The 11,681-nt window shown below is 37.8% G+C and overlaps 1 protein-coding gene across 1 annotated transcript; it reads right to left on the reverse strand.

Annotated features, from left to right (window-relative positions):
• Positions 1–1,247: 1,247 nt before the first annotated feature.
• On the reverse strand, positions 1,248–7,197 carry LOC113718278 (uncharacterized). The gene is made up of 2 exons (XM_027243193.1): positions 6,590–7,197; positions 1,248–1,305 (listed from the first exon to the last, which is right to left on the reverse strand). The coding sequence occupies exons 1-2, from the start codon at positions 7,195–7,197 to the stop codon at positions 1,248–1,250; spliced, it is 666 nt and encodes a 221-aa protein (XP_027098994.1).
• Between the last annotated feature and the right edge of the window lie 4,484 nt (positions 7,198–11,681).

An 11,681-nucleotide genomic window follows, 5' to 3' on the forward strand; every position in this document is an offset into this window, starting at 1 on the left:
TATAAAATTCCTGTATAGATGGGATTTGAAAACTCTCCAAAATTACTAGATGGGCGTCTGTTATGCATTAATTGACCAGTAATTGACTTTCTTTTCTTGGATTTTTTCATAAGATATATCCTAATATATTCAACTTAAAAAGGACTCAAATTAATGTTGATCAATAGATGAGGGGTCCATAAGCGTACTATGAAGGGTGATGATATTGTTAAAGTCGAAATTTTCCTATCAGAGTAATTTTTTTTGGTAAAATATTTATCTTATACTCTAATAATCAACAATCAATATTACTATTGACTATTATTATGTGTCTAAGAATCTCCTCTTTTTATGATGAATGATAATTCACGATCAGAGTTTTTCGTTTAAGTCTTATTAGTCATGCACACGCAAACGTACACACACACATTCTAGTTGTCTAACATTTAATCTATACAATTAAATAAAATCCTTTTTTGTACTTTAGGATGCAGGAAGAAATCCGAGTTTTGAATTGGTGGCTTTAGTATAAATTTGTGAAATATTTGTTGTTGCAAGGTCTTGTAAACTCGATAGATCACAAGAAACGATTTTGATTTTGGATAGTGAACCTCGACCAATCTTGGCTTCAATCCTGACCTGCTCATTCGAATCCGTTATGAATCTTTCAGAGTTGGTCAATGTTGATTGAATTTCTTGTACCATCAAAGTGAAGTTTGGCCTGTTTCAATCTCTGCATCCTTCAGCCCTTTCTTCTGCAAGTTTATTGTTGGGATCGTGATCCAAGCAAAAGAGGGAATTAAACGGAACTATGATTTTGTCAAAGTTCTACTAGTTAAGGATTTTAAACTATTGCCAAATAGGCAATTCAATACTTGCGACGGTGAGAGGAGAGAAAGGGGAGAGCTAGAAAAGGAGTTTTTTAGTGGGCTCCATGAAGTTTAACCAGATTATAGACATTTGACTGCCGAAGGGAAATTTTCCCTTTAAATAAAAAATGCTTTGAGGAAAAAAAAAAATTCTTTCTCGAATTTTTATTCATTTTCGAGTTTAGCACTAAACTGACTAGTTCACGGTTGAACTGGCTGGCTAGTTTGATCCAATTCTGAAAACACTAAAATTAAGAAGAGTTTCAATGTCCTGAATGTAATCTTCTTAACTAATTTTTAGTCGTTTGGAAACTAATTAAATTAAATCTACTTAAAGGTTTTACACAAGCCTATTTAATTCCTTAGGAGGCATTCATACATGTACAAAAATGGACATCACTAAGCCACAGCATTAGCAAATAAAACTGCTTGTCCGTCTTCAATGTCGCCTTTAGAACTGTCAATCGTGATACATATTTGCAATTGCATTGACCATGAAATGTGACAATTGAACCATGGTTTCAGTGACTTTGTTTTTGGTTAAGCAAATCTTCAAACCATCTACAGCCCCAAATGATGCATGTGTAAAGGTGGAAACTGAATATTGTATATCTATAACAATCTTTTTGAGCTAGGAGAATATTTGTTCGTCTCTATAGACCTGCCATATTACTCAAAATCAGATGAGTTAGGAGAATATTTATCTGTTTTCCTTCAGTAAAAATATGGTTACATGACGGGTTGAGGATGAATAGGACACTAAACTTACTCGAATGGTTCAATCATTAAACAAATATCAGTCAATCAAAGGTATTGTTGTAGAAGAAAACTAATTAAACAATCTCATGTTCAATCATCAGTTTAACTTGAATGGTCGCTCCCATCCAGTTTACTTGTAGCCAGGGTTCAAAGTTGCAGCCACAGTCACGATCGCAGTCGTCACCATTCCACATCGGTTTTGGTGGAGCAACTATGGTCTCGATGAGACGCATATTAATCATACAAAATTTCAAAAAAAAAAAAAAAAACATACAATGCATCTTAAAATAATTCTTTAATATATTTGTAAAAATATAAATCTAACTCACTTTATAGCACATTTGTACTCAATAATTAAATATTTTTGTCAACCTGACAACAATCAGCAAATAAAGATTACTTGTTAGTAAGATTTTAGATTGATATTTTGGCAACCATAATGTATTTGAAACTACAATAATTATTAAGTAACTTTATTTTTACGTGCACATATGCTCAAAATCAGTACCTCATAGATAAATTATAACATTTAAAGATTTCAAACACAATACTTAAAAAGTTTTGGCCTTCAAAACATTTATCATTCAAAATGCAATATTATGTTTGTCTCTCTTATAGATTTAAGAAAGCTATCTCTAATTTTATCCCTTAAAAGATAGGATAACGTTTTGAGTAAATCTTATATACACTAACATTGTATACACTATCACCATTTGATTCGTAATATGTGTACAAAAGTTGAATGTCAAATTCAAATTTTGCATAGTTATCATTTCTCCAACATCTATATCTATATCTATATGTATTCAAGAAAGGGTTTTTAGCAGAAACCTTCTCAATGGCTTCTAAATTTCTCATTCTTTTTTCTAGATTTTTGTATTTATTTTAATACATAAAAAGTAGTGGGTTATAACCCACCTTATCACCAATTAAATTTAAATTTCAAATATTCCCACTATCTCTTAACTCATCCTTCAACCACTCTTACAAATCCTCTAATCATCATCCCATGTTTCCCCTACATTTCCTCTCACGTTTCTCACTCCAATTAAGAGTTCTCCAATTTAAGAATTCCACCCCTATTAAAACTCCTCCAAACATAGCATGCTCCTTCAATTTTCTTGCATGCTCATTCGTATTTTTTGGTTAACCAAAACAAGAATCTATTATCTCTTCATCTTTCTTGTGGTGTCAATCTTAGTCTTTATTATTTTCGATTATTTCCAATACCATAATTGTGACGTCCCACTTCTCCCTAAGGCGAACCAAATGGTATCCGCGGGACGCCAGCCAAACTCTCGCCAGGACTCAAGCAATTTCTATTCAAGCTTATAACGGTGCTAAAAGTCGATAACCAGCAAATACACATACAAGTAGCGCAGAAGCGTTCAAGTTTAATGATTTTTAACAATCACCCAATCCTTATATCGGGTTTCCATAATACAACCCAAAATATACAATATCCAAAAGTCTAGATAAAAGAGTTGGAACCCTATTACATGAGTACACAAAAGAGAAATTCCTCCGAACCTCATTCCAAGTCCAAACCTGTTAAGGAAAACAAATCTACAGGGTGAGCAAAACGCTCGTGAGGCCAAGAACATACATGCAAGCACATTGATCAAGTAACAACCCCAATTTAACAAGTAAAGCATCAATATTGTAATAAATAACAATTCAAGCGGAAAGTAAGTAGAAACAATTCAAGGATATCGGAGCTCTCAGGAGCTAATTTCCACTTGCTTTGCCAATGTCATTCGTATACCTTCCCGCGATGACACTCCGTCAACCGGGTCGGTATTTCCATTCCGTAGATCACCACTTACTTCCCTCCGTCCACCGTGTACCTCCCGGGCCCGCAAGATATTTATAAGGCGATACTCCACGAGTATGCCAAGCAAGACCTCTCATTAGGTCAAAGTTCATTATCTCATGGCTCGCCAAGGTTCCCGACCAATCCCATGCCGGCTCGAGTCCAATGTCGGCCGATGAGTTTGGGCGTCCCCCATTTTCATTTGAGAGTCGAGGAGATTCACTCGAACGATGTATGCAGCCATAGCATACCATTTCATTTCATTCAATCATTTCATTTCATTCGATTAAGTCATTCATTTCAAATAAGGACGAATGCGGTAAAGTACACACTCGCCTCCATTTTCAAAATCTCCGAACAATCATAACAATTAAATTTGTATCAAGTATTCATACACTTGACACTCACCAATATAAGCAATGAGGAAGAAATGTCCCTCGGAGCTTTAGGCGTTCACTGTGGGATCCTCTTGAAGGTCCTCGTGTGCGCCTGAGCAAATAATAACAGACTATCATTCACAAACCCCTACTATTAAAGAAGATCGTACTATAGTACAATTTTAGAAAGTCTCGTGAAACGAGTCTAAATTATCCTAAATCGAGGCTCTCAAATGGTTTTTCAAAGTACAAGAGAAATTTAGTTTTCATCTTGGAAATCAGGTATAAAACGTTCAAGTAATATCGAAGGAATAAGGAGTACTTGAAAAACTCCATTTCCTTGAAATTCGGAAAATTTTAGTTTTGATACGATATTTTGAAAATTCGTATCTCACATTCCACATGTCGAAAATTGGAAAAATTGGTACCGTTGGAAACTTCTTCCAAGGTACTAAAAGTTCCTAGAATACACTTTTCTAAGATTCCAAATGGAAAACATTCAAAAATAAGCTCGAAGTCGCTGTTTTGGTTCATAAGGCAGATTTAAGTTGGTTTTTGGCCAACTTTGAAAATTCGGCAAAATTCACTCGATTGGAACTAGTTTTTGAAATTTGGAATTCTTTTAGAGTAGCAATCCAAGTTTACAACAAAATAAGCGAAATGAGAAACGGAGTTTTTAGTACTTAGATATGGCAACTCAAAGTTACCAAAATTCCCTTGTGAAACATGGGTTTTCCAAACTCGAGTCATGAATTTTGGTAATTTATTTGAGCCATGAAATGGCCTCGGAATAACACCATAATTAGCAGTATAATACTACCATATAAGGGTTGTCCCCCTACCAAATTTCATGGAGAAATAACTTCAGAAAGGTAGTCAACCAAACAACCAAAGTTTCGAAAAATCCTAAGGCAAAACTGCCTTGAGCTTTTTGTTTTCCATTCCAAACATTTAGTCAAGGAAAATCCTTCAAACATGGTTCATTTGTGTAGGAAAAGCCTAAGGAACATTCATGGTACATTTGGTAAGCGTTTTAACTCCAAGAAACTCAATTGGCAAGTCCACACCAAGTCTAGCATCAATTCTGCCCAAAATTTAGGGTTTTCAAGAACATGGCAGGTTTCGTATTTTGATCACAAATCACTCAATTCAACTCGGAATTGAGCATGGTTGGTGGCGTTGGAAAATACATTCATAAAACTATAATTTCACAGAAGAAATTGTTTTGAAACTCAGCACACAACTAGCTCAAATTCGAGTCTCAAGTTGTAGCTTCTGAACTTCGTTCCCGAAAAACAGAGAAACAGGACAGTCATCTTTAAACGGTTGGTACGGGGTACTCGGGTGGAATTAGGGGTTGGATTTTATACCGTTGGAAAGCTGGGAATGTCTAGTTTCAAATTCCACTAATGGCACTTGATTTCAACGTCGGAACACAGAGTTATGGATGAAACAAGAAGGCTGTCTGAGCATTACGGGAAAAGTTTTCCAGGTTTGCTAACTTTGTGAGATTAATCCATTTGACCAACCAAACCTCAATATTTTTCGATGAAACTTTATACACCATCTACACAACATATAAACATCATATACAAGCCATTAAAACCTCAAAATTCCGCAAAAAGAGGCACGATCATAACAGGGGCAGAATTGAAAACTTTACATCCATGCACTCCTTGAAGTTTATACTAGCTATGCACCACTAATCTACTAATTTGAGCACTAAACCAACATTAAATCCATCATCAAGCATCATATCAGCCATCAACCCAAGAGTGGGAGTTCATATAGCCCACATTCAAAATTTTCAAACAATAACAAGTCACCCACATGAATATCTAAGCTCATAAGTGTAAATCAACTTCCATAGGCCAAGAATTTGAGGATTGATCGCCACTTACTTGTGTTAGTGAACAAGACAGAATTTTTGGCCTTCCTTGCTGCAAAATGAACCGTGAAAAGCTCCCCCTTTTTAGCTAGATATAATCCCCAAGTGTTCAACTAGGTGTAGTTCAATTTTGGTTTGATTTGGTGCAAGAATTTGGAGTAGAAAGTGATGGAGCAAGGCTGGTTCTTTTCTTTCCCTTGGCTGGCTGTTCTTGGAGTGAGGAGAGGGAGTGTTTGTTCAAATAAAACTTTCTTAAGAACCTTTAATGTGTGGCCCAAGTTGGTGCAAAAGTCAACTCTTCAATAGTGCGCGTACGTGCGCGTTTTGTGCTCGATTCCTCTCGCGTTCATTTCACTAGTGCACTAAACCTTTAATGCACTCATAATCATATTAATATTATTTACTCTTAATTGTCCCAAAATAAGGGTCTAAAGTCCCTCAATTATATTGCGCGTGTAAAACGCGTATCACCAAATTAAGCGCGTTAAAGTGAAACATCCAAGAAATTCTTATAACGGTGGTACTAATAACTATCACTTGAGTATTTAAACATAAAATACCTATCTTAAGTCCATTTTGCCAGTCTCTAATTTTCCAAACTTATAGTATTCTTGAATCGATTATTGACCCCAATCGCGTATTCACTATTTTCAATTAACGAGTTTCCAAAAATTAAATTTTGAAACGAGTCACTTTAAAAATATAACGAAACTATAATTTCCATGTAATTAGGTCTAAAGTGGTTTAAAAAAAATAATATTCGGATTAAATGGGCAGTTAAATATTTAAATAACTCGAAGTGGAATTTTAAAATAATAAAAATTTTGTGAGACATCACATCCTCTCCCTCTTAAGAAAATTTCGTTCTCGAAATTTACCTTGATTGATGAACAGGTCTGGATACTTTTCTCGAATTGCTTCCTCGACTTCCCAAGTCGCTTCTTCTAGACCGTGGTTCCTCCAAAGAACTTTCAGCAACGGTATCTGTTTATTTCTCAATTCTTTTACCTTCCTATCCAAAAGTTTCACCGATTTCTCCTCATAGGTCAGGGTTTCATCAATTTCAATACTCTCCGGTTGCAAAATATGAGAAGGGTCTGGATGGTACTTCTTAAGTATAGATACATGGAACACATTATGAATTTGGGATAAACTCGGCGGCAACTCCAACTTGTATGCCACAATCCCCACGCGTTGGATAATCTTATAAGGTCCTACAAACCTCGATTGTAGCTTCTTTCCTTTCCCAGTCATCAAACTTGCTTTCAGAGGTGTAACCTTAAGAAAGACTAGATCTCCAACTGTAAATTCCAAATCCTTCCTCGGATTGTTCGCATAGCTCTTTTGACGACTCTGTGCGGTTTGAATTCTCTGGCGTACCAACTTTACCTTTTCATTAGTTTCCTCAATCCAAGACACTGTAATCGGGTCTAAAATCTTCCGTTCACCTATTTCATTCCAACAAATCGGAGACCCACATTTTCGACCATAAAGCGCTTCATATGGGGCCATTTGTATAGAAGACTGAAAACTATTATTATAGGCAAATTCCACCAGAGTCAAAAACTTACTCCAACTATCACCAAAATCTAGAACACAGGTCCTTAGCATGTCCTCAAGAGTTTGAATTGTCCTTTCAGATTGTACATCGGTTTAAGGATGATAAGTGGTACTAAAGTTCAACTTAGTTCCCAACATTTCTTGCATTTTCTGCCAGAACCTCGAAACAAACCTCGGGTTTCTGTCGGACACGATACTCACGGGAATTCCGTGCAGTCTGATAATCTCATCCAAATACAACGTGGCCAACTTCTCTAATGGGTATTTCATATTAATCGGCAGAAAATGAGCCGATTTGGTCAGTCTATCCACTATTACCCAAATAGCATCATGGCCTCTTTGTGTCCTAGGTAAATCCAATACAAAATCCATAGTAATGTTTTTTCATTTCCATTCAGGTATCTCTAGGGGTTGCAAAAGTCCCGATGGTTTCTGATGTTCAGTCTTAACTTGTTGACAAACCAAGTATGTTTGGACAAATTGGGTAATTTCTCTCTTCATATTCTTCCATCAATACAGACTCTTCAGGTCTTGGTACATTTTATTCCCTCCAGGATGTACCGTAAATTTCGATCGGTGTGCCTCTTCTAAAATCTCCTTCTTAAGTTCCTCATCGTTTGACACCACTATCCGATTTCGAAACTTCAAAATACCATTCGATCCCAGGTTAAAATCCGACTTTTCTCCTTTTTCAACTTTTTCCGACCATTTCTGCACTTCAGTATCCTTTTCTTGAGATCCCTTGATACGTTCCAACAAGGTGAAATTTACTACAATATTTTCCAAAATTACTTTCCTCGGTTCCAGTTGAGGATTCCAATAGCTAACCGTTTCCAACAAATGAAGTTTCTTAATCATCAACCCCGCCATTTGCACTTGACGACTCAAAGTATCGGCCACTACATTAGCCTTTCCTGGATGGTACTTGATCGTGCAGTCATAGTCTTCCAAAAATTTCATCCATCTAAACTGCCTCAAATTCAGCTCCTTTTGAAAAAATAAGTACTTAAGGCTTTTGTGGTCTGTAAAAACCTCAAATGTCATTCTGTACAGATAATGTCTCCATTTCTTCAAAGCAAAAACCACAGCCGCTAACTCCAAGTCATGAGTCGGGTAATTCCCTTCATGCGGTTTTAATTTCCTAGAGGCATATGCTATCACTTTATCATTTTGCATTAAAACACATCACAATCCTTCCCTAGATGCATATGTGTAAACCACAAAACTATCCTTCCCATTGGGTAGAGCTAATACTGGGGCTTTGGTTAAACGTCTTTTCAATTCCTGGAAACTCTCTTCGCACTTAGGGCTCCAAATAAACTTCCTACTCTTCTTGGTCAGCTCGGTCATTGGTCCAGCAATTTTGGAAAAATTTTGGATAAATCTCCGGTAATACCCTGCTAATCCTATAAAATTTCGGACCTCAGTAGGATTTTTCGGTCTTTTCTATTTCGAAACAACTTCAACTTTAGTTGGATCCACTTTAATCCCATCCTTAGAAATTATGTGTCCCAAGAAAGTCACTTTTTTTAACCAAAACTCACACTTGCTAAACTTAGCATATAACTGGTGCTCCCTCAGGGTTTGTAAAACAATTCTCAAATGTTTCTCATGATCTTTCACATTCTTAGAATACACTAAAATGTCATCAATGAAGACCACCACAAATTGATCTAGATAAGGCTTAAAAACCCTATGCATTAAATTCATGAAAGCTGCAGGAGCATTAGTTAACCCAAATGGCATCACTGCAAATTCAAAGTGCCCGTACCTCGAGTTAAAAGCAGTCTTAGGTATGTCCTTCTCCAAAATCCTCAATTGATAATAACCCTGTCTCAAATCCAACGTCGAAAATACTACCGCCCCTTATAATTGGTCAAACAACTCATCGATGTGTGGCAATGGGTACTTATTCTTAATTGTAGCATCATTTAACCCTCGATAATCTATACATAGTTTTAGGCTTTCATCTTTCTTCTTAACAAACAAAACTGGGGCTCCCCACGGAGAATCACTTTCCCGTATAAAACCCCGTTCCAACAAGTCTTGCAGTTGTAATTTCAATTCCTTCAATTCTGCTGGTGCCATCCGATATGGTGTCTTAGAGATAGGTGCTACTCCCGGAATCACATCAATCTTAAAAGCTATTTCCTGTTCCGGGGGTAAAGTCTCTAACTCTTCAGAAAAAATATCTGTAAAGTCTTTCACTACAGGCACGTCTTCCAAACTCACATAATCACTAGGGGTGTTAATAAGAAAAGCCAAATACCCTTGAACTCCTTTGCTTAAAAATTTTCTAGCCCGAATCCCTGAGATAAGTGCAGATGAAGCCAATTTACCCCTTACATTCAACTTCAGGGTTGCCTCCCCTGGAATGCACAATTCTACAATCTTTGTTCGGCAGTTTAACTGGATATTATAACGGGCTAGCCAATCCATTCCTAAAATCACATCATATCCCTTAATCGCTAAACTTATCAGGTCGGCCAATAATTTCCGCTTCCCAACACAGACTTCACAGTCTCTATACACCAGGTTAGCAATTAAACTTTGATCCCCAATAGGTGTTTTAACCTCCCCAGGTTAGGTGTTTACAAAAGAATGTGTTGCACCCGGGTCAATGAAAGATTGGAATTGTACCTTCAACCACTTCAGTCGCTTCAGGGATTTGTTGATAATCCAGTGCATAAACCCTAGCCGGTACTTTCGGTCGACTTCCTTCGGCACTGGTCTGCTTAGAGTTTGACTTTTCTGGTCTCTGAGGGTTACCTCCTGTTTTTGGTGATTTCGGACAGTTGACGACTTGATGTTCAGCATTACCACAAAACAAACATTTCCCCAATTTCCTCCAGCAGTCATTTTCAGAGTGGTTGGATTTATCACAGTATCCACAAATAACTTGAGGAGTCACAGCCGAACCAGTAGAAGGCGCTTCTCTAGCCTGAGCCGGTCCACTGCGACCTCCTCTGGATAAAGCTACCCTAGAAACTCCAGTGGTCCTTATTCCTCCCACTCCTCTTCCCATTTTCGAAGGTTGTGCACTTTTACTAGCCTGCCCAGACGCAGAGCTAGAAAAATTCCTCTTTTTATTATGAAAGTCCCTCACTTGCAGTCTTGCACTTTCAACCCTTTGTGCCTTCTCTAAAGCCTAAGTAAAAGTAGAAATTTGGCTACGGCCAAGCCCTCCTGAATTTCCACATTAAGCCCCTGTATAAATCATCTAATCCTCTTTCGTTCATTGACTACTAGTTCAGGAGCGTACTTAGAAAGTTTAGTGAATTTTCCCTCATACTCTGCCACACTAAGGGCTCCTTGTTTCAACTTAATAAATTCGTCCTCTCTCTTTTTTTGAATCAAGGGTGAAAGAAACTTTTCATTAAATTCCCTCGTGAAATTCTCCCAGGTCCAAGGGGTTTGAGCTTTCTCCCATTTTCCTTTTATCATATCCCACCAAGCACGAGCTATTCCCTCAAATTGGAAACCGGCAAAATTCACTCGCCTATCGTCAGTGTAGTCTAGGGCGGCGAATATGTTGGTCATCCTCTCTAACCAATTCTCTGCTATTTCAGGATCGGATTCTCCAAGAAACTTAGGCGGATTGAACTTTAAAAACCTCTCTAAGGCTCTATCCTCTCCTCTTTCCTGACCCCCATGTTGGTTAAGCGGTCCAGAACCTTGTCTATCAGCTAAACGCTCTAGGATATCAGTCATTCTATTAATGATAGTAGCCACTTGATTACCCTCAATATTTTCCTGGCCTTGGGTCGGTCTAGTTGCCGATCCCTGGTCATCTCTTTGAGGTTGAGCCTGTCTAGCCCCTCACCCACGACCTCGACCACGGCCTTGACCACCTCTTAGTCCTTTCATAACTTAGGCGTGCCTAGTGCAAGAAATAAATAAATTATGCGATGCAGAGTAGAAAGCAGGAACCAATCAAGAAAACATTGAAAATAACAATAATTTACATTCATTAGCATATCAATTTCATACAATTAGCAAGTCATGGGGTAGTCACAAAAATATAGTACACAAGTGCCACAAGAGTACTTTTAGTCACAGAAGACTAAAGTTGTAGCAAGTGCTTCAAAAGTAAGCCACACAGTCATGCAAAATACAATGGCCTTAGCACTTAGCATCACCCCTGCTAATTCTAACTGTACTAGTCAAAAGGGTCAAAAGTAAGGTCAATCAATTCAGACCTAGTTCACAGTAGGACTATCAGGGGGAATCTCCTCCTCCGGATCCTCCTCCTCCTCAGGGCTCTGGACTATCTCCATCGCCTCGTCCACTAGCCTAGTAGCATCAGTCAAGATATCGGAAGCCCGACTATGGATCTCCTCTCTCAGCCTAGTAAGTCGAGCCCTAGTACTCTGGAGCTCCTCACGAACCACTGCAGATGTGGCCACCTCGCCCTTGAGTACCTCCTCTAGCTCAGC

This window comes from Coffea arabica, chromosome 11e (genome assembly GCF_036785885.1).
Source record: "Coffea arabica cultivar ET-39 chromosome 11e, Coffea Arabica ET-39 HiFi, whole genome shotgun sequence".
Lineage (NCBI taxonomy): Eukaryota > Viridiplantae > Streptophyta > Magnoliopsida > Gentianales > Rubiaceae > Coffea > Coffea arabica.